Source organism: Hippopotamus amphibius, chromosome 3 (assembly GCF_030028045.1).
Source record: "Hippopotamus amphibius kiboko isolate mHipAmp2 chromosome 3, mHipAmp2.hap2, whole genome shotgun sequence".
In the NCBI taxonomy this organism is placed as follows: domain Eukaryota; kingdom Metazoa; phylum Chordata; class Mammalia; order Artiodactyla; family Hippopotamidae; genus Hippopotamus; species Hippopotamus amphibius.
In genome coordinates, this window is record NC_080188.1 from 41,225,394 (window position 1) to 41,249,581 (window position 24,188).

At 36.0% G+C, this 24,188-nt stretch overlaps 2 protein-coding genes across 4 annotated transcripts in view; both read right to left on the reverse strand.

The window, feature by feature from the left end:
• Positions 1-2,774, reverse strand: part of TMPRSS11A (transmembrane serine protease 11A) — a 52,583-nt gene extending 49,809 nt beyond the window's left edge. For 2 of the 3 annotated variants that reach the window (XM_057729907.1, XM_057729903.1), the window contains exon 1: positions 1,872-2,017. Coding sequence is in view for 2 of the 3 variants with exons in the window: in XM_057729903.1 (XP_057585886.1) it covers positions 1,872-1,882 (11 nt within the window). In the remaining variant the exon portion in view is untranslated. Of the gene's footprint in view, positions 1-1,871; positions 2,018-2,634 lie in introns of those variants that run through there. The other variant, XM_057729902.1, reaches the window with a different exon arrangement.
• A 9,825-nt stretch (positions 2,775-12,599) lies between these two features.
• LOC130849813 (transmembrane protease serine 11G-like) overlaps positions 12,600-24,188 on the reverse strand; it is a 33,960-nt gene continuing 22,371 nt past the window's right edge. The window contains exons 5-10 of the mRNA XM_057728994.1: positions 23,757-23,917; positions 20,446-20,484; positions 19,567-19,738; positions 18,284-18,543; positions 16,139-16,281; positions 12,600-14,158 (exon numbers count right to left, since the gene is read on the reverse strand). Of these exons, the coding sequence (XP_057584977.1) occupies positions 13,997-14,158; positions 16,139-16,281; positions 18,284-18,543; positions 19,567-19,738; positions 20,446-20,484; positions 23,757-23,917 (937 nt within the window). The 3' untranslated portion in view covers positions 12,600-13,996. The remainder of the gene's footprint in view (positions 14,159-16,138; positions 16,282-18,283; positions 18,544-19,566; positions 19,739-20,445; positions 20,485-23,756; positions 23,918-24,188) is intronic.

A 24,188-nucleotide genomic window follows, 5' to 3' on the forward strand; every position in this document is an offset into this window, starting at 1 on the left:
ATATTGCTAAAGGCAAATGCAAATAGATATTCACAGCGAAGTTGGAACACTAAACACTATCTCTGAAAGGTAGAGAAGAGGGTCACAAAACCCATAGAAAAGATATTCAAGTTTCAACAGACCGGAAACAGCAAAGATATGAATCAAGTATATTTTGACATGTCTTCCACATTGAGTTTCTCGTTAGTAGAAAAGTAAAGATGGCAAACGTGGCTGTAGAACATACTGTAGAATTAGTGTAGGTGAGACACAGGGCATCATAGTAATTATTAAGCATTTACTTTGCCTTAATCCTTAAGCTTGCCTGCCCATTTCCTGCAAATCCTCCAAATCCTGGATTAATGTTCCATTAGTTTATCTTAAAGAAACCATAAACATTCAGTGTTTCTCACTGTCCCCTTTCTTTGTCATGGATGTCCTGAACAATAACACTGACCCCCAATATTACTCTTATAATTTACTTCCCTTAAACTGAAAACTTTCCTCTAAACACATAAATATGCATTATAAAAGAGGACTTTTGGTGTCTATAATCATGAGACTTGAATTTTTTAAAGAATAATTTGGGGAATGTGAAATACAAAAGGTTGGAACTACTGCTTTACAATATCATGATTTCCATAGACATGGAACATGCATTTTCAAAATCAATGAATTTTAATAAGCAAAACACTAATGCTAGACATTTACACTTGTTTATTCATTTATTTGTTCAAGAAATATTTGTGGAGTGCGAATTATATGTGAAGCATTGTAGACCTTGTCTAAGGATCTCAGAGACCCTCTGGCAATTACTATTTGCTCACTTAAGGACTGATCCAAATATGCGTTTTATTCGTGTGAAAGGAAGCCCAGTGAAGTTCACTAACTCAGTGGCTGACCTAGTGTCAAGTTCTCATCTCTGAAATTCCCCAGGTGGAATCCTTGCTACCTAGAGAGGCTGCAAGAGTCCAGGAAGGCTGGATTTAAGGAGTTGTGGGTTGTAGTGCTCTCATCTTGACATCACAGCTCTATTGACACAGAGAAGCCCCTTAAGATCTGTTTCTCTCAGACCCCTCACTTTAAAATGGTAGTTGGTACCTGTTCTGCTGATCTTACAGGAGTGTCCTAAATATTAAGTGAAATAACATATACAAAAATGTTTTGAAAATAGCATAAATCTAAGCAATGTTGAAATATTATTGTCATCAATGTTTAAAATCACTATTTTAATTGTATCAAAAGTTATGCCAAGAAATCTTATTTTTTTCCTCTCCTTTGCATGTGGCAAAATGTACTTTGGAAAAAAAAAAACTTGAGATAATTTGCAGTTTTCTTTTCTCTTTAATATTTAATAGGAAATTTTTAGAGACTAAACGTAGTTTCCCCAATCTGGATCCTGTCTCCTTTCTTTCCTCCAAGAAATCCTGAAATTTCTATGATGAAGGCAGGTGTCTTGGCAGCTTTTGACCTCCCAATCTGCATTAGTTCCCAATGACTGGCTATAAGGTACTAGGGAAAGCAGCTGAAGGGAAAGTTTTACAGAAGCTAAATTTAGTCAGATTACTGAAAGGAGGCTTTTCTGAAAACAAATTAACACCTTTCTCCCCCGTCCCCCTCCAAAACCAGAAGCAGTCAAAACAAAACGTGATATAGTTTTTCATTAACTTCTAAAATCCCAACTGTTGAACTTGGCAACATGAAATAATGTTAATGACTTTTAATACAAAAATATTGATTTTACAGAGATTAATGCAGATGCTATAATAATTCCAGAAATTTCACAGCATCCAATACAGGACACCTCACAAACAGTCCACTGACACGCCAGGAATCTAGCCACAGACAGACAGTGGAACAAACAAGCCATCACTAAACAAAACTGAACTTACCGATGCATCATCTGTGGGAGGAAGACTGTGATCTTAGAGGTCTGCGCCCACTCGACCTGACTTGCTAATCAACTATATGACATCTCTAGGTATATTAGAGGTCTGTGACTGGAAGAAATAAGGAAACAAATCACAAGTACTTGCAATGAAACTAGTTTGACAAGTCTAAACAGAAATGCCTCAACCCATGGAATGGCTTGAAGAAAACAGCCCAGAGACAGCATAGTCCCAACAAGAAAGCAATATTTCTTTTTTTGGTATTGACTAATTTTGCTAAAGGAGAAGAAACTGGTTGTAGAGATTTGAATGAGAAATACTTTAGGAATGCACTAGGATTAAGAGTTTAAAGAAGATTATTGGCAGGTATACATATCTTAAAGAAACCTTCACATAAAAAGCTCTCAATAAAAACAATCAGATATTCTTAAAACCGAGATTCATAGTATGACTCAGGAAATACTCCTTATATTTTTGTTGAACAACAGCTATATCCATGTATCAGGGACATAGTGAGTTTATTAATACATAATCATTTTTCTTTTTAAAAATACCTCTTTCTCAGAGTACATACAAATAAATTCATATCAAACCAGATTTTTTCCCAAAATGACAATGTAATGTGTATATTTAATTTATATTTATGTAATATATTTATACATATATTATATATTTCTATATATTTCTTCACAGGTGGGGGAGAGAGAGAGAGAGATTTATTAGAATGAAGAAAACGAAAAGAGAAGATCAGGGAAACAAATAATACCTTCAATACTTTTTCAATTAGACAACATGAATAGCAACTCTTTGTGAATATGAAAACCTTAAAAATGAGGATGAACCTCTGTCTGACCATGTCCTAATCTTGATTCATTTCCTTCTGCTTAGAAGCAACCATTGTTATCACGGTCCATCTTTTCATAGATTTGCAGACACAGGCACATACACACATGTTCATAGAAAAACATATATGAACATTAATTAAACAATGTCGTAATGCAAACACCCTTGTGCAACTCAGTCTTTCTTAATATTTAGAAGATCTTTCTGTGTTTGGAGACAAAGATCTACGTACCTTATTCTTTTTAACAGCTACATGAAATATGAATATGGTTAATGTTTAGCCTTTATTATAATCTTACAACACAGTGATACCCATTTAAAGGGAAACACTACTTTAAAGGTTTTCAGCAGTCATTGCTTCTAACATTTAAGGAAATTTATGCTAACACAATTGAAATAATCTTAGTACCACACACTGCTTTATGTGTATAGCCTCTAGAATCAGAATGCCAGTGTTCAAATCTTAGCAGTTTCCATTTCTGTAAAATAGGAATAGTACTAGTGACTAGCTTGTATGGTTTTTTGAAACATAAATATGTTAAAAAATGTAAAATGCTCGGAACAGTGCCTTGTGCAATTGTACCACTACAGAAATATTAGGCATTCTTATTATTATGCCCTTAGTTTATATGCATATATTTTCTTACTATTTAAGAGAGAAACACTTAATGAAGCATATTCTATTGAACTATACAAGGAGTACACATAATTTCATTCATTCTTTTCATTTCCTTCCCTTCCTTTCTTTTCCCTCCTTTGTTCTTGGCACAGTGCTTCATGGAATAGTGAAAAGGGGCCTGGACTTAGACTAGAATTCTGACACCCTGAAAGTTGTGTGAACCTGGACAGGCTACTTAAATCTTTTGAGCATCGGTTTCCTTCTACATGAAGTGAGCTGACACCATTTATGTGCAATACTTCTATGAGAATTAAATGACATAATGTATGTGGAACTACCAGGCACGATATCTGGTAATAAATGACATCTTCCATTGTGGCTGGTAGAAGACCTGGTAGACACAGCCCACACTTGGAGGGAGATACACCTGGCTGTAAATCCTGGCTCCCCACATAGCTGCTGCTTGGCCCTTCTGCTTCTTAGCTTCCTTGTCTGTACACAAAATTAATAACAGCTTTCCAGGCTATTGTAGGAATGAATGAAAGAGTACATATAAAATGCCACCCACACTAGCTGGCATATATAAGAACTGAATCGAGAACTGTATTGAGATCAAAGGGTGACCACCCTGACTGTTAGCATGGCGGAGCATGACAAGAAGTTTGCTTGGAACTTCTCTATAGGCCCTGATGTCATCTGGCTTCTTAGATTTCTGGGTGTTTGTTTACTGGAGAGTGGAGGATTAACTGCTTGAATATGAAATACTGAAATATGAGTACCAAAAATTGTTATAATGCATAAGGAGTATATCATGAGACAATAGCAATGTACCTTTCTTGAGTGAGATGTAAGACATTTCTCTGAATGATATTTTTTTTTCAACTGATATTTTTGTCCTCTCTTGCTAAGGGGAGATTACAGGACTAATACCAGGTGACAAACAAGTGTTGTCATGTTAGAAACGAACAGAAGGAAAGCATCGCGTAACTTAGAAGTTATTGCACATAGTAGCTCAGACTCCATTGTGTAATTGTTATTTCAGAGAGCCTAATACGGTAATATCATGGCATTCACCAATTCATTAAATAGGTATTTTCCCAGTTCCTATGATGTGCCAGGGTATGTTTTGGGTACTTGGAGATTAGAGCAGTTAAACAAATTTATTAAAATTACTTCCTTACATACACCATCAATTCCTTTACTTCTCTTTCACTTTGTACTCTCTCGAGGGAAAGATAACCTTGGGTAAATCCATCTTTTTATGATTCCTTACCTGTACCTTTGTGCAGATAAGGAGGCCTGTAGAAAAACTCACAAACTGATTGATCTAATAGTAAATTCCTGTCCGTGATCCTAAAGTGGGCTCCTAGTGCTGCAGGCAGTCAGCTGTTCTCTTTCCCATACTCCTTGACAACAATTTTTCACCTCTCCTCTTTCCTCAAACCCCTTCACTTCTTACTCTTAGCTGATGACCTTCTTCCTACATCATGTGTTAGGTTCCAGCAGCTTCTGTAACAAATTACCACAAACCCAGAAATGTAATCTTTCACAGTTCAGGAGACCAGAAGGTCATCAGGACTGCACTCCCTCCAAAGGCTCAAGGGAGCCCTTCCTTGCCTCTTCTAGTTCTGGTGGCTCCAGGAGTTCCCTGGCTTGTATCTAAAGACTGCAATCTCTGTCTCAGTCTTGACATAGATGTCTTCTTTTTTCTCTCTGTATTCTGCCTCTCTTTTTTAATGTGATAAAATATACAGATCACAAAATTTACCATCTTAACCATTTTTAAATGTACAGTTCTTTGGCATCAAGCACATTCACATTGTTCTGCAGCCATCACCATCATCCAACTCTAGAACTTTTTCATCTTCCCAAACTGAAACTCTGTACCCATTACACACTAACTCCCAGTTTCCCCCTTCCCCCAGCCTCTGGCAACCACTATTCTACTTTCTGTCTCTATTAATTTGACCACCCTAAGTACCTTATAGATACTTCATATAAGTGTAATCATATAGTATGTCTTTTTGTGACTGGCTTATTTCACTTAGCATAATGTCCTCAAGTTCCTCCATGTTGTAGCATGTGTCGGGATTTCTTTCTTTTTAAAGGTGGAATTATCCCATTTAATGTACATATATATCACATTTTGTTTATTCATCTGTGCATGGACTCTTGAGTTGCTTCCACCTTTTGGTTATTGAGAATAATGCTGCTATGAACATTGGTTTTCAAATATATGTCCCTGCTATCAATTCTTTTGGATATATGCCCAGAAGTAGAATCATTGGTCCATATGGTAATTCTATGTTTCATTTTTTTTTTGAGAAACCACTTGTTATGGACTGAATGTTTGTGTCTTCTCAAAATTCATATGTAGAAATACTAAGCCCCAATGTGATAGTATTAGGAGGTAGGGTCTTTGGCAGGTGATGATGTCATGAGGGTAGAGCCATCATGAATGGGATTAGTACCCTAAAGAAAGAGACCCCAGAGAACACTCTTGCCTCTTCTGTCATGTCAGATCACAGCAAGAAGATGGCAATCTAGGAACCAGTCACACATTTGCCTGTGCTTTGACCTTGAACTTCCCAGCCTCCATACTGTGAGAAATAAGTGTTTATTGGTAAGCCACCCAGTCCATGATATTTTTGTTATGGCAGCCATAATGGACTAAGACACTGCCATACCATTTTCCATAACAGTTATATCATTTTATATTCCACCAACAATGCACAAGTGTTCCACTCTCTTCATATCTCTGCCAACACTTGTTATTTTCTAGTTTTTTTTTCTATCCTGATGGATGTGAAGTGATATCTCATTGTGGTTTTGATTTGCATTTCCCTAATGGTTACTGATGTTGAGCAACATATGTGTCTATCACCGTTTGTGTGTCTTCTTTGGAGAAATAGCTGTATAAGTACTTTGCCCATTTTTGAATTTGAATTTAGTTGTTGAGTTATAGAGGTTCTTTATACATTTCTGGCTACTAATCCCTTACAGATATATGATTTTCAAATATTTACTTTCATTCTATGGGTTGCCTTTTCACTCTGTTGAGTTTGCTGATGTACAAAAGTTTAAAATTTTGGCATAGTCCAGTTTATCTATTTTTTTATTTTTTTCACCTGTTCTTTTGGTGTCATGTCCAAGAAGTCATTTCCAAGTTCATATCATGAAGTTTGTCTCCTGTGCTTTCTAATCTTCTGCCACAGATTTAAATATCATCTGTATGCATTTGGCCCACAAATCTCTTTAAATATTTGATATATTTCTTCTGACTTAAAGTTCTGACTCCTAGAATAGTCCTACGTGGATCTGTTTCTAATATCTCAAATTCAATATGCCCAAACAAGATATTATTCTCTAATTCCCCTCCATCCATTCCTGGGTCTCCCACATCCATTGAATTGTCATGACTTGCATTTGTTCTCTTCAAAATCTCCTTCTCATTATATAAGAATCTATACCCCACCCGTACTAAGTCACAAAATATAGCACATGTCCTCCTAAAACAATGAATTACAATAGTTATTGCGGTGGGGGAAATGAAGCAGTGGATCTGTTTGCTCTAAATGAATTTTATGCTGAAGCTAAATACATGAAACAAATCACACTGAAGTAGTTCTGGTTGAGGTGAGCAGGGGATAACTGGAATCCCACTTACGTAGCATCTCTATCTCCTGAGAGATGGTCCCCATGAAAGCTATTGCCCTAGAGGTTTCAGGAGACTGTTTACCCTGTTTTATGCAAAAGAAAGGACATGGCTTGGATTATAATCTAGGAATATCCGAGGCATAGATGTCATACTGTCCATACTTTGCATTAAGTAGAACAAAAATAAGAAAATGCATTAATGTATTTATTTCAATCAGAATTGCAAGTTAGTGTAGTTATTAGTTATTAGTTATAAACATGAGACTCTATTTAAATTAAAAGATTAATGTACAAAACCTTTCTCCTTCTACTCCCTGCACCTCTAAGAGATGAAATATATGTCATTTATTTTGCATAGAATGCTAGGGTCATCCTTTATTGCTTACTCTAACAACCTGAAAAAGTTTATTCTAAGTGAGAAAACACTCTCTCCTTCTTTCAGCTATTAAATAAAGATGGGTCATCAATTCTGAAGACTGTGAATGTTGACAGCATTACTTGAGAATGTGTTTTTCCTTTTGCCATAAGTCTCCTATTCTCATAGCTAAACTATTGTTAAATGAAAACTTCCTGTGTTCTTGATTTTTAGCTTGCACTTGAAATTATATAAGAAATTAAAACCTTTCCATGTAATCTGATCTGAAGAAAATGTAGGAGGAAACAATTTGAAATTCACTTGGCACATGATAAGGTATATTATAGAATTTGGGGGCCATAGGACCCGTGTACACATAATTTAACTAAAATTGACTGCTAACATCAGTAGTTCATGAACGGTCTTCATCCTTGCTTGCACTTGCCATTATTCTACTTGCTATTAGGTATAAAGTGATGCCTTACTTTTGTCTTAATTGTATTTCTCTGAATACTAATTCTTTGAGCATTTGTTTATGTGCTTACTTCTTTTTTATAAATTGCTTTTTTATATCATTTGCCAATATTTCTAATGTGGTTGTTCCTTTCCTTGTTGATTTGCAAGAGTATTTTGTAAATTTTGATACATTTATCACTACTTTTTTAGTTTTAAATGTTTTAAATATCTTCTTCCTTTCTATCCATACTATTATTTATATAACAGAAGCAGTGAATAGTCACATATATTTTTTATTTTTTGCCTTACAGTTAATATTCCCTAAGGTTTACTTTAACAGTCTATTCCTTATCCTAGGTCACAAAGACATTCTTCCTCTTTTTTGTATTAATCACTTTTTTCCTCTCACTTATGTCTCCATTTCTGGAGTCTACCTTTGTGCGTAGTTTTAGGCAGGGGTCCATGGTTGTAGTGATGGTGGAAATGTGCCTCTGAGATCTCCCATCTAGGAGAATGTAATTGACAGATGGTCGCAGCTGCAATGCTCTGAGCCCTCTACAGCACTCACACTGAGGCCATGCTTCCTACAGGCTTCTCCTGGACTTTGACCAACATAGCAGGCTTGTTAAGGCAGGCATATTCCTAGGAAATGTGGGACTTCTCTGATGGGTGACTTTAACTTGAGGACTCCCCATAGGTTTGGCCAAATTTTCTTGGACCTGCACTGCCATGTGAGACTCTTCCTAACTCTTCTCCCTTCCTCCTCTACTGCACAAATGTTGAACTTGAACTGCATCCTGAAGGGTCTCTTTGCCTCCTCCAGCATCGCATTTTCTTCACAGAAATGTCCCCCAATACATCTCTTGTACCTCAAATCCAACTCTGAGGTCTGATTGAGTGATCTCAGAAAATTGAGGACCAACAAGCTCATTTCCCTGCCTACTGGGTAAAGAGGACATTCTGAGTGGCATGCAGGGCACAGATAATCCCTGGTGTAAGGTGACAACTGAACTGTTAAAGATTTCACCAACAGTGATCTGGGAAAACTTCCTGGTAGAGGAGACACTGTTGCAAGATGATGGTTCCATGCAATTAAGAGATGAGAAGGTGGAATGCCTGCAGAGATAGTGGAATTGGCTGGTTACTGCTAAATTGTATTGTTGCCCTACAGAGGGATAAGGAGAAACTGAGGGTTGTTTAAAATCAGTTAAAGGCTAAGCATGAGAGCCAGTTACAAAAGAAGCACTTATCTGCTACAAAGGAAGAGTAGACTGAAGATTTAATAGTTAGATTCCCAGAGTTTGAATGTTCAGTCAAAGCAAATCTGCTATCTTAGGTTGGGACCTGGTAGAGAAAACCTGAGACCTTGAAATGTAAGATGGAGACGGATGGATAAATATTGGTATTGGTCCTCAGATGCCCTGAACCTCAGAGTTTGTAGTCCCTTTTTCCTTAGTAAGAGCTAGCCCTTCTCCCTTGCTGAAAGATGCTGCAGAGCCCTTTCCCTTACAAGGCAACAGATGCCTCCTCAAGAGAGATTTCCTCCTCCTCAATGGACAATCAGGCCAATAACTCAGCTAGGAATGTGCTGAGCCTGAGAAGGGAGGAAGGAGACTGCACTGAAGAAATTGTAAGAATTAGTGAGTATGTGCTGACAGAGGAGTACTCCTGTTCCTGGTGTCGAGTTTTGAAGGTGTATGATGAAGGAGTGCTGCATGGAAGATGGGATGAGTAAGAATTCAATGACCTTCTTTTTTTTTCATTGACCTGCTTGAGGTAGGGAATTTAACATCCTGAGAAGAACCAAGGAGACAGGGTACACTTGCTGCCAGAGTTGCTCTTAACAGCCTGAAAAAAGCAATAGTCAAGACTGAGTGAAGCAGAAATTCCCTAGTTGCCCTGGTTGACATTGGAGGGAAAAATAAAGAGGCTAAGGGAAATGGACATTGTAGAATGGGTAGATTATGTGAATCCAGAAGACCCACCAGTGGATATGTACCATGGGCAGGCCCATGCCGTTTACCAAAGCCACTAGAAAAGAGCTGGTGGGAGGGGCTCAAGCATAACGAAGAGGTCCAGTGTTGGCTTCCCTGTGCAGGTGAAGGCTGACCATGAGACTAACAGCTGCAGAGCTAGGCTCTCAGAATGAAGCAGCACTGGGAAGAAACTAGGTTCTTAAATTTGAATTTGCCAGCCCTGGAGGTCTGCAGGAGTGACGGTGAGAAAAAGAATACCTGAAAGCAGCTGATTAGTTGCTATCTTTTCTAGAATCTCCTCTCCTTTGTACGAATTTACCTTGATACTTCCAAAATTGCTGAGTTTAGTCTGGTATGAAAAGCAGGTTAACATTGTCTCAGGGTAATACAGGGCATGGCAGGGTGCTGGGGGACAGAATAAAACTCAAAAAGCTTTTCTTTCAACTATTCTCTCATTAAATTCTAGGCTTCAGCCACCCACCTTTCCTACATACTCCAGTTCAAGATAGCCCAGTCTCCCAGCATGTCACTTTTGTTATGATTTCCTGGACTAGAATCCATGTTTACTTCTTTATTCTATAGTTTATCTGATTTGGTTGATTTGGAGAAGGGATTAAGTATCCTATGCTTGTTTACCATTTTGGCAGAAACAAAAGCCCAGATGTATTCGTGTGTGTGTGTGAGTGTGTGTGTGTGTGTGTGCGTGCGTGTGTGTGTGTATAAAATAATGCCAATTTTGAAAAAAAATGTGGGTAAGCCCTTTATAAGTGAACAGATATGAAAGGATACAGAGAGAATGATATGAAAAGATAATAACTTGGGTTATTTTAGGAGAAAATTGGAGAGAGATTGCCAGAGTTTTCTTTACACTACTCTATGTTTAGAAAGCAGCTCATGTAACTTCATCTCTTGAAATGAAATTACAATAAAATCTAAGTAAAAGATACCATGGACCAGGAGATGGCAGCATAATAACACATTTGCTCTAAGTGTCTTAGTGCTCTGCAGTGTTTACATGAACAGAGGTGTGGGTCACAGTGATCTGCTGTTTCTGTACTTCCTAGATTCTCTATAATAAGTTGACAGTAACAGGCTGTACAATCCAATCCTTGTTTTATTTGGATTGGCTTCTTGCTTAAAACTCTCATTAGATATTTTTTATCTTTGACTAAGTCACTATGATACTCCTCCACTATTTGCTACTCCTGTGTTTGGGTGCCATTAACATGTGGCATAACATAACAATTGTTGCCATTTTGGGGTTACCAGAAATTCCCTGTTGATTTAAAAAGCAACCAAAAACTCCCTTGGATTCTTTAATATACCATTAATTGGGGAAGTTCTGATATCCTTATCTAAGGGAGATAGGAAAAACCAATTTCTACCTGTGGGTCCCTAGTGGGCCTACTGTAGCTCATATAGATCCCGTCTCCACTAGCGGACCAACAACCCCAGAGGAAGGGGAGTCTAAAAGTGGTCGTGCTATGCCTGGCTAACGACACTCTCCAAAGGGTCTGCTACTTTCAACATCAGTTATCAAAAATCTTTTGTCTCTTTATGTGGTCTTTTTTTTTTTTTTTTATAATTTTATTTATTTATTTATTCTTTATGTGGTCTTGAGAACAGGACTCAGTTTTATACACAACTGTATACCCATTGTCTAGAATACTGAATGTCTGACACATAGAGGTTTAAGAAATGTTTGTTAGATGAATAAGTAATTATGTAAGTAGTTGCATAGAATCCTCTAGGTCAGTGATGCCCAGTAAAACTCTGAGATGATGAAAATGATGTATATCTGTGCTACCCAGTATGGTAGCCACTAGCCTCATGTAGTTATTTTGTGTTTAAAATGTGATTTGTATGACTGAAGAAATAAATTTTATTCTATTTAATTTAAATTAATTTATATCTAAATAGCCCCATCTGGCTAGTGGCTACCATATTGGACAGTACAGATGTTACTACATAGTAATGCTACATGATTTTCTATTCTCCACTCTGCAGTGTTAGTGAATGATGGACTGAGCCATTCTGCCTCAGCTGATTATGTAATACTCTTTCAGATAGTACCTATGTATGAGTTTTGAGGATACTGAATAGATAAACATGGGTTTAGGTATTTGGCATTTATTTCACCAGATACATACTTATACAGATATCTCTCTATATAATCTCTCTGTATCTCTAAGTAGATAGATCTCTCTGTCTATCTACATCTATATTTATCCATCCATCCATCCATCCATCCATCCAGATGAATTATTTGCTTGTAGCAACTTAGTCTTCAAACTGCCTCCTTTCTTCAACCAGGTTCAGTTTCCAAATGATCTTAATTTGGCTAGGATTTTTTAGATACAAGTGTGATCACTCTAGATGGTCTTTTAGCATTCTCCGTGCATCAGCATTACATATAGTGGGAGCAGAAAGATATTTTCAAACTCATGTAAGGAAATTGTGGGTGCAGGATTTTTAGCAGTGACTTGTTTTCTTCTGACTCTTGATCCCATAGCAGTGGTTCTCAACTGGGGGTGATTTTGCCCCTCAGGGGACATTTGGCAATCTCTGGATACATTTTTGTTTGTGACGACTTGGTAGGGTTACCACTGCATCTGGTGCATAGAGGGAAAGAATGCTGCTACACAGTCTACATTGTAGGGGATGCTGCCGCTCCTCCCCACCCCGCGTGGAAAGAATCATCTGACACAATGTCAGTAGTGCCCAGATTGAGAAACCCTGCTTTGTAGTGATGATTCAAATGGAGTGAGTTTGAATTTATCATTATAAATATATTTTAATTTATGCAATATAATATATGGGGCAGGAGAGACTGTTACTTAACATAAAACTCAAAAAGTCTTAACATGGCAGTTATTTCATTAACTAAATTAGCTGTAAAAGGAGGGAGGAAGCAAATAAAGGTTTAGATGCACAGGAAAAGGTTAAGTTTTGCTGAACACTAGTCCATGGTCATGTACAGTGCCAAAAAAAATGCATTTAAATATATATGAAAATGACTATTTATATAATTATTAAACCATTCCAAAGATGCTTTCTTATTTGAAAATCCTCTATGAATACAATTCTTCAAAGAATGACTACCATTTTTAACAGTAAAATTTAAATACACAATAAGGTCTTTCCTAAATTCTTTTATCCAACTGTCTACCAATTTCTGGTTTTCTACTGGCTTCTCATATAAGTTATTTATGAATATATAATTTATACTGGCTTCTCATTCTGTGGGTCCCTTAAGTGTTCTGAAGATGATTGAAAATAAAATAGTTTAGAAAAATAAACTGCATTAGGAAATAATTAAACAGAAGTGACAAGCAAATTTGTATCAGAATTGGAAATTCTCCCATTTTGGGGGGATGGAAAGTAACTTCTCTCACTGAGTCCTTGCCTTTTCTCATTTCCCACCTGGTGAAAAGGCCAAGGAACTGCTTTTATTTTTTGAATACCAAAAGGCATTTTTACATAATTTAGAACAAAATCCTGTCCTATTTCCAGTTTGCCTACAATCTGATCCAATTTATTCATTATTCTAAAGTAAACATTAGTGTAGTTATTTATAGAGTTTAAAATCTGCATCATTGGGTGTAAATTTAAATGTCTTTTTCTTTCGAGTTTCAGAGAGAGGTTAACGCACATCTGAGGGCAAAGGGGAAAGAACACACAGTGGTGCCACCTCTTAAGCCCTGCTTTCCTGTCTAGTGCCCCTCCATCATTTGTGTTAGCATGGGCCAGAACTACTCGTTTTACCTTGATTTATCTGGTGCACTGCACCTACAGAGTCTTAATGAAGACTATTTGAGGAGGAAGCCAAAAAATGTGAAGTCAGGGAAGGGCAGTATGCTCTGTCAGGAACAAAATATAAGTACGTAGCCAGCTGGTACTCATCTGATTAAACTGCTGGATTTTTCTAAAATGGGAAGTGTGAGGTAGGAACAGAAGGGTGAGCCGGGAGGTAATCAGACACACTTAGCAGCAATGGCAGACCTTCGTGGAGCCGACAGTATGTTGTATGTTCGTGGTCAGCGAGACACTTCCCGTGACGTGAAAGAAAGCCTGCTTTCCTCATGTTTAAGGGAAGAGTTGTCAAATCACGCTTGCTTGCACCTTGAGCTTGATGACAATATACATGGCAGCACATACTAAACACAATCTGCTAGAGAGCACACAAGGCATTTACATTTTGGATGTAGAGGTGGTAGTTACATTAGATGTTAGTCTTAGATTTAATCCAGTCCCTATAACGAGTCACTTTGGTATAAACTCCAGGCTTGTTTTCTTTTCCACAGTCTATTCCCCAGCTTACTATTCCAATAAGATACCAGATATTTCTGTCACGTGCTATAACCAGAGGTCCCCCAGAATCACCCTGGAAAGGAGAAAGAAGAAAAAAATATCAATGTAATAAATAAAGGGGTGTCAGAAATACGAGTTAATCAGAAAATCTGGATGTCTAATAAATTAATATTTTGAAGTATGGAAAACTAATTCTATTTTTACTTACTATTAACATTAGTATGATAATTGAGCTTATTACTTATTACCAGTTATCTTATTATCTCTGTTTATCTCTATTAATGTCTTTATCTGGAAGGTAATGTGAATAAAGCTAAGGTTTCAGTTTTATCCTTGTATAGGTTTTAGTTTTGCTCAGTCTTAGCAGAGAGCACAGATTGAACCTAAGTCCAAGCATCCAGTTCTTACATAAACGTGACCTCAAGTCTCAACTAAATATCACTTCCTCCATGAAGCCTCTCCTAACTCTGTTAGGTAGGAATAATTCTTGCTTTGAATTTGAATCTCACCTTGTTCCACTCACACCAGTTGATGGGAAGATGTCTGGGGCATTGTATTACTGTGCAGCAATAGATTTGAGAGGAGGAAGATATTCAAAGGACATTCCAAACAAATGTGCACCATTTATTACCTAATTGGAATTGTACTCCCAAGTGAACTGGTTTGAGTGTATGAATCATGAGCACTTTCCTGATATATTTAACCCTTAGACAAATGATTTTTAATTTTATCTTTTAGCAATGAAGCTAGTCACTTAAAAGAAATATTATATGGAAGCCCCTTACAGACTTTTTTTTTTAAATAAGAGAAAAGATCCTGTTTGAAGTAGTCATGGGTCCTAGAGTCTTGTGCCTTTAACTTTCTTCCCTTCACATGCTTCCTAGTACACTCCTGTGCTCAGTGAACAGAGAGTAAAAACCCTGGTCTACCAAAAGCAGTCCCCCTCAGCTTTTTTCCCATAGTCCTAAATCCTAATTTAAGTTCTTAGTACATTAGAGGTGAGGGAAGCAAGGGAGCATGGACCAACAAAATGAGAACATCTGCTCTCTTATAGAATAAACTCAAATACAACTCTCTATTCAACAGATTCATTTTTGTGGATTTGAGTCTACTCTAAGCATAGAATTGCTAAACTGTTGGACTCAGTTTCAAATGCTATAGGTAGAATCTTTATTATTTTAGTTATTTATTTTCAGTCCTTTAAATAGCCATATTATTTTTTAAATGCTTAATGATTAAAATTAATGTTTTGTATGGTTGAGGGGAAAATGCCACTTATTTAATTAGTTTCTGTACATGATTTGTGTGGTAACACTTTAAAATGAATAAGTGTAGATGTTTGCTTTCCTAAATAGTGTAGTTCTATCTGGTGCACGCTGTTTAAGGGCAAAGGTTCAAGCACTGGTGGAATGATGCTCTGTTGGCCATGGAGATATCTGCAGATCCCATCCCACAGTGCCTTACAATTAGAGGAATTAGATACCTAACTGTAGGGTATGACTATGGCTTGGAGCAATGATTGTATGCCTTTCTGATTTGGTTTCTATTATATACTTGCAGTCCTTTTCTTTAATCAGAGCCCTAGTTTGCAGCTGGTGATTATCTTTCACATATGGCTCTGGAAAATAGGGTGATAAACAAGGACTATTTTTTATGGTTCTCCCATTCCCTGTATTTTTTTTCCTAATGATGCCTATTTTTAAAAATTTTCTTCAAGTTTCTTTTTTAATTTTTATTTTTTATTGGAGTATAGTTGATTAACAATGCTGTGTTAGTCTCAGGTGTACTGGAAAGTGATTCAGTTTTAAATATACATGTATTCTTTTTTAAATTCTTTTCCCATTTAGATTATTATAGAATAATTGAACAGAGTTCCCTGTGCTATACAGCAGGTCCTTGTTGGTCATCTATTTTAAATATAGCCCTGTATTTTATACTCTCCTCTCTCCCCCACAATTTAATTTCATACAGTCACATGAAGTGACATTTGTCTAAGTTCAGGAAGACCATCTCTATTAACAGATTCATTTTGTAGACTTGAGTCTATTCTTACCTCACAGGCATCTAGTTTTCCTCTCAAAAATCCAGCACATATCATTCCTGATGATACAGCACCACCATATACACTAACTCGATTACATATATCATTACTTATGATCTCTACTTTAACTTCTCGCAGAGTATTGGGAAAGTGACCTAAAGAGAAATGATAAATAGATGAAGAATTTCCATATTACTGCTTATGACAGTTAATTGTTTCTTGCAAAGGATGGACCAGTGATAAAACATGTTTCTCGAGGTTATAGAACTCTGGACTCGAAGACAGTGTTCAGATTCTAGTTTTATTTCTAGGGTGTCTTCTGTGCGCTAGGTACCATGCTTGGCACATTTACTCCAACTATCTTATTTAGTCCTAGCAACAACCACCAAAGATAGATATGAGTATTCTCTTTTTCAGATGAGGAAACCACACTCACCTGGTTTTGAGTCTTAGCCATGATCACATAGCTAAATGGGAGATAATGTTAGATTTAAACCCAGGGTATTTCTTACCACCTGGATAATCCGTGACAGTTTACCTTACCTTATCTGGAAATCTGCCTCATCACTTCACAAAGGACACAGCTATACAGGCATATCTTGGAGACATTGCAGGTTCAGCTCCAAACCACCACCATAAAGCTAATATCGCAATAAAGCGAGTCATACAAATTTTTTGGTTTCCCAGTACACATAGAAAGTTATGTTTACACTGTACTATAGTCTGTTTTTTTATCCTTAAGGATTTTTATTGAGATATAATTGATATACAATAAACTGCATATATTTAAAGTGTACAATTTGATATTTTTTCTTATTAGTAATGTATATATGGCAATCCCAATCTCCCAGTTCATCCCACTCTAACTACTGTAGTATATTGTGTGCATCATGTCTCTCTCTCTCTCTCTCTCTATATATATATATATATATACACATACACACCTTAATTAAAAAAATTATTGCAAAAAAATCCTAACTACCATCTGATAAAAACTCAGATAAAAGTTATACTTTGAGTAAGTACATAAATGAGACTACAATGCCATAAGAGCCTACGATAAAAGTCAGAAATTCAAGGGTAGATTAAACCATATATAATAAATCCAACCAAGAGACATATGAACTGGAAACTCATATCAGGATCTAAAGGTCTATCTTTGCAGTTTATTGTATATTCTTAAGTATAGTAAAATGTCATGTTTGTCAACGTTTTATAAAGTCACAGGCTCAAAAACCGCTCCATAGAAACATGGATAAGAAGGGCCTCGTTAATATTTAGCATGAGGAACACCATTCAGATTGCTTGCTTAAGGCTATTTCTGTTTAACTATATGACACATTACAGAAGCTTATCATTATTACTGCTCACAAATCACATATTTTAAGAAAGGGAAGCTGGGGTGAAGTGAGAGAGTAGCATTGATATATATACATACACTACCAAACGTAAAATAGATGGCTAGTAGGAAGCTGCTGCGTAACACAGAGAGATCAACCTGGTGACTGGTGATGACCTAGAGGGGTGGGATAGGGAGGGTGGGAGGGAAACTCAGGAGGGAGGGGATATGAGGATATATGTATAAATACAAGTGATTCACTTTGTTGTACAGCAGAAACTGGCACAACATTGTAAAGCAATTATACTCCAATAAAGATCTGAAGAAAAAAAAAGAAATGACATGGTTTGACATATTGCTTTAAAGATGAATCATACTTTTGTTCCTCATTTAATACATCAAAATGCCATTTGAATAGAAGATGACATATTAAAAAAATCACTCCTCACAGGAAAAAAAAAAAAAGAATCATGCAGCCATAGTAGAATCTATACATATGAAAGGCAGCAACAGAAAGAAAAAGATCATATGAAAAAAATATGCTCCAATTATTTTTGAAAAGTTATAACTACATAGTTTCCAAAATACCCCACAAAAAAGACAATAAACATAGATAGTATGTAATAGTAATACTAGTTTTCATAATTCACCATATCTGGGTTTACTTGTCATATTTGCCATATTTGTCATGGGACATCTTAATTTCATCTTTTATTTTCTACATTTTGGTTTTGTATTTTATTTTATAAATATATCTCCATTCCAATGGGGGATGGGTTTTCATGTTTTTGCTTAGGTATTTTTACTGAGATACTCACCATTTGCTTTTAATGCTCCCCATCCAGTGACAAACACTTTACTCTCAGGCAAGGCTTCAAAAGTAGCATCTGGGAGACAGACTCTGTGCACCTCATCCGAAAATATGACAGGGGTGGAGAGCTTCACCGCAGCGATGTCATCGTCATGCTTATGGGCGGCATAGTTTTCGTGAATGATAATTGACTGCACCTCTCTTCGCATTAGTGGAGGGCTTAGAGTTGTTCCAAAACTAGCCATCCAGAGTTTGGGGTTTTTGTAACTGATCACAGATTAAAAAGATTATGGTTGACTTAGATCATTTCTGATCTAAAGTTGCCCAGGACTCTGGATGAGCATGGGACATTAGGGTGGGAAAAGGGCAAATTGTTTAAGGTGGTAGTTGACTGGAATCCTCCTATCTTTTTATTTGAGGCTTCTCCCCTGGGACTGCTTTGCTTTCATTTCACTGATTAAAAAAAATTCCCCCTTTCTAAAATAGCTTAAATTACTCTCCTTGAGGGGAAGTTTGTATTTTTTTTTTAAAGGAAACTATATTATTGCCATTTTTGCTTGCAAAAGTAATTCAGATTGGTTGAGGAGTATATAAGTAAATAAAAATTAGACATTGGTACCTACATGTATACACACATGCACATATGTACTCATATCTGTGCACAGTTGTATAAATGTATATATATGGAGTGAGAAAAGAGAGAAGGAGGGAAGGAGGGAGGGAGGAGAGACAGACAGACAGACAGAGAGTTGGAGCCACACTTTATATAGTGTTTTCACATATATAAAATTTAGAATTTGGTTAGGATTTATCCAGAATATTTTCCCATTTTATATGAATTTCAATAGGGTTACTGTATCTCTTTATTATCTCCAAGTGTCCCATATGTTAAATCACCAAAAAGCATGCAAGTAATAAAAGCACAGCACCAAAGATATTTATGTGGGATAATCAGATGTAAGTTTTGGGTCTGGGATACTATTATCTGAGTCTTTACAAAAATTCACAATATATCTCAGGATAACTGGTGAGTGTGTTTAACGTTGGGCAATGTTGACTTGTTCTTAAAGTGGAAGTTGATGGAGAATATATATTCAATTGGAGCTGAAAATACTCTAACTTTTTCTACTATTCTTCAGTAATTGTTATTTCTTCTAAGTCTGCTGGACAATTATGAATACCATTTTAGGGCCTAAGCGGATCAATGAAAAAGGGATAAGAATTATAGAAAGTGAAGGTGAGAAAAAGAGATGAAATTGGTGATCTGGTTGGTACAGACTGAGGACTTACTTATCAAAGCAATGAGCAGCAGTCAGGAGCCACTCCTCACTGATCAAAGATGCTCCACAGAAATGGACACCATCCACCTGCAGGCTGGCTTGCCAAGGCCAATCAGCTTTCTTTGCAACACTACCATCGGCAATTCTTTCCATGGATGGCAACTCCCTCCCTAAACCGCAATCTGTCGGAGGGAATTAGATGGCTATTAATAGTTATAAATGTTCCATAGCTAAAGATGGAAACGTTTATAAGTTTGCCTTACCTTAAAAAATTAATCAAAATTATATGACAGAATAATGATTCTTTACATTGAAAGAAGGATTAACTTTAAAAAATATTTAACACACCCTTACAGCAATTTCGCTTTAAAATTTGTTTTTTTCATACTTGTTGGAGTCACGCTCTTATAGGCAACAGTTTACCCCAGTGATATTTGACAATTTTGAGTGTGAAATGTACACTACTCATAGCAGAAAAATACCGTTCGTACTCTTTTAAAATACTTGCCTCTAATATTATAATTATTATACTACTATAGCATAAATATCAAAGTTCACATATTAAAGTTAGTGGGTGTCATTAAATTCTAAGCAAAATTTTCTGCTTTAACAAAGTGAGCCAAATAAAAAGAAATAAGATAAAATGAAAGGGGATTGTAAAAAAAAGTCATCAGTGAAAATTTCTTTGAGGATGAGCAAGTATGTCCATATAGACATTCCCAATTATTATTAGTAATTTTTTTCCCTTGGGGAGAGTTAAATTATGTGTCCATTTGGAGATGTTGTATACTTCTGGAAAAAAATTAAACATGGGAATAGAGATATTCTAAAAGTGTTTTGGGTTCTAGTATTTGATTTATATACATCTCAATAATATTCTTGAACTTACAACTGTGTAGAATATGCTCTGCTTTTGCTTCATTCATATCTGGAAAACAAAAACAAGATGATTGCGCAGCAATGGAACAGTTATAATTTAAAATTCTCTGTCTACATGACATGAATGTTTCTGGTTGGGAGGAACTGAATAGTCAATAAATTCTTAATTTAAATAAATTTCTACAAAAAGGAGAGGCCTAGACTCTCCTAACACTTTACTAACTAGCCTTTATCTCTGCCCTTGGAAGACAGAAACTGTTTCATTTTGTCCTGCTATTTCTCCATAAATTTAGTCTTCTTTGATGAAGATGCTTCTGAGCCACCTCTTTGAGTTAGTCATTCTTCCCTTGTTATCGCCCATGTATACATGTTAATAAACTTCTGTTTCTTTTTCTCTTGTTAATCTGTTTTTTATTACAGGGGCCTTAGCTAAGAGCTCAGAAGGGTAGAGGCAAAATTATTTTTCCTCCCCTACAAGTAAATTCCATGTACTTTTTCTTTATAATGTATATATTTAAATGATGAAGAGAAACAGAAGTAGAGACACATTTTGGGATCAATAAAAGAATTACCTAATAATTTCATGCAAGGTTGTAACAGGGTATGATTAATGACTGAAAATACATTTTTATGTAACATTGAAAATCTTAATTTGTTTTTTCAACTAATTGTTTTCCTTTTCCCTTCCTTCCCTCCCTTCCTTTTCTCCTTCCTCTATTCCACTCCCTCCCTCCTTTCCTCCTTTCCCTTTCTTTCTTTCTTTCTTTCTTTCTTTCTTTCTTTCTTTCTTTCTTTCTTTCTTTCTTTCTTTCTTTCTTTTTTCTTTCTTTCTCTCTCTCTCGCTCTTTCTTTCTTTCTTGAAAACCTAGTCTTCTTTCCTTCTTTTAAAACATTGTCACTTGGAACTTCTGGAAAGAATTCTGACTTCTACAAAATGAGAAGAAATTGTCACAAGGCTATAAATTTTAGGAAAAAATTACTTAATTAAACATGAACATTTAAAATCCCACAATGGTTTTTTAAAGAAGATATACATTACGTAGACAACTATTTATCATACTTGAATTTTATTACCTCTGAAAGCTAATCTCAAAGTTTCTCCTCAAGCTTTATCATAATCCTGTAAAAAGACTTGAAAGATTAAGCTTAATAGATTTCTGCTGGACTCAAGATATTCTCAGCTAACTCTTCCAGTATTCGTGTTTTGGGGCCACATGTGTGTTTAGTTTCCAAGCTCTCTTTTTTAAGAGACAAGTTAATCAATTCTCCAACTTCCCAGGATCAGCATTGTTAAAGATACCCGAGAAAGTCCATAAAATAATACATTACATTAATTTGTTTGTACTTGTACTTTTCAAAGCATTTTTACATTTCCCTAAAGAATAAGTTCCACTTTCTATTTTCATTTCGTGAAACAGGAACTGAGAAACAGAGATCCAGCAACTTATCCAAGGCTACAACTCTGGTTACTGCTAGGACACAGGTGTTCTGGTTTCTTTCCACTACCACCTGCAGTATCTCCTAGAGTGCATTCCATGCATTTTCTCTTTATGCTGTATGTATTTAAATGATATCTCTTACCCTATGGAACCCAACTTTTGGTTTTTAAATTTTATATATAGAACCTCTCACTTTAAAAAGCATAGTTCTAAAACTCTACGTGAAAAAAGGAATGATACCAGGTTCCTCAGTGTTCTGTGGTATTTATTAATTTTAAAAGACTACTTTTGTTTCATGCTCACTATCAAGACACTGAGTTAGTTTACAGAGTTAAAGATACAACATTTTACAGATACCCTGTTCCTGCCCTTTGCTGAGTTCTGTGCTAATCTTGGGGATGTGATTATATCTACAGAAGACACATTTCCTGTATTCAAAGAATTACCAGTCTTTTGCAGAGAGAAGTAAATTTTTAAAAATATACAAATTAATTTCCAAGCACTCTTGGGAAGCACAGAAGTGTCTCAGGATAAATTATGAATCTGAGGAAACCTTTCCATGGGAGTGAGGAATGTGATAAGAGTAGCTTGCTTAGACAGGCAACTGAAGATCTTGTTGATGGAGGGATCACCAGCAGATGCTTGCACGGACCAGTCCCCTGCCCTGATCCAGTAACACTGTATACGAGCTAAGTCCCCTGACATCACAGAGTGGGGATGAGGGTGGGGAATAGATCCAGAAATGATGGAGGTTAAGTTTCTAACATTTGGTTTAATGGGAGCTTGAAATCAAAATTAAATTTTTTGAAAATAAAAATTTCATACACACCTACATCTCTTCCACAAAACGTTTCCTTCAGGAAATCTTGTCTCTGCCATCTAAGCCCAGAGTCTACTCTGTTCTGTCTGCATGACTAGCAGAACTGAAAGTTGCACATTACTCACAGAGACTTCAAGATCTTATCTTCAAGCTATTTTCTTCTTTCTGACTTTGACCAAACCCATGATGCAATTTTCTCCTCTTTGAACATAGTATAATATACCTGCTCTAGTCCTCTAGAACAATTTGGGAGAAAAAAGTACCAAGAGAAAACTTATTATAACTTGTCAGCTTTATTTGTTAGCTTTAGAATATCATTTCACAACTTACACAGTCTGGTAAAATATGACAACTTTAAAGTTAATTTATGGAAGACTAACAGTAGCCTTCAGATTATAATGAGCTTTGTTTAATCTTAGATCCCAAATATTTACCACCCAGATTAAGTATCTGTGTTGTAAATGAGAGGGTGTCTTTATGCCTGAGACAGGTACTTTCCGGACCTGTCATCTTTCTCTTCCTTCTATCCCCTTCATGTCCTTGGCCAGTCCTATGCTGTGTGCCTAGGAAGGGTTGTGGGAGTGTAAAAAAAGATATCAGACATCTTTTCACTGGAGCCAAATCATGCTTGTACCTCACATATTGTGATTTCTGTGTGCACATCATTCTTATGTTCTGAATTCAGATTGGAGAGAATATTGCATCGGGAGAGCCCAGCACTATGGATTACTATATCAGTAGCAGAGTGTAGATTTCTATCACATGCATGCTTAATTAGTTCAAACAGTTCCACTAAGATCTCTTTTTTTTTTTAAAGTAAGAAATACTACTATATTTGGATTATCATAATTCTTGTTTCATAATTGTTTTCAGACCAAAGGAAAATGATCTTTAGTGTTGATTGTGTGGACATTTGCTTATTATCAAGTAAATAAGAGACTTAAAAATGAAAAGTGATTTCATTTTATGGTAAAATAAAGATTTCTCTGTAGATGAGAAGATTGTTAAAAGATTGTTACAGTTCATCAACTGTAACAAAGAAAGAAAAACTGTATTTCTTGCCTCTAAGATAAGGTAATGGAGTATCTATCTTCAAGAAGCTTTCATTTAATTTCAACTTCTGATGCAAAATGTCATCAGCTTGTCTTTTTACTGTGTCTGCTTTGTTAGGAGCAAACTGAAATTTGAGCAATACATCTGTTTTCAAATCATTATTACTTGACCTGGAAAACAAAAACACCAGAATAAATGAGTGAGGACCTAGCCATAGTAATTATTATTTTATAACTTATTATTTAAATATTAGTTATATCTTCAAGAAAATACAACATAAATATTTTATACTTTTCATTGTCATGGTTTTTTTTTCCCTTTCTGTATCATATTGTTGTTAATACCTGAATTATCCCCTGCTTGTAAAACTTGATCATATTTAGGGAAAGGAGAGTAACTGAGAATTCTAGAATCTTTTTTTTTATGGAAAAATAAATCAAA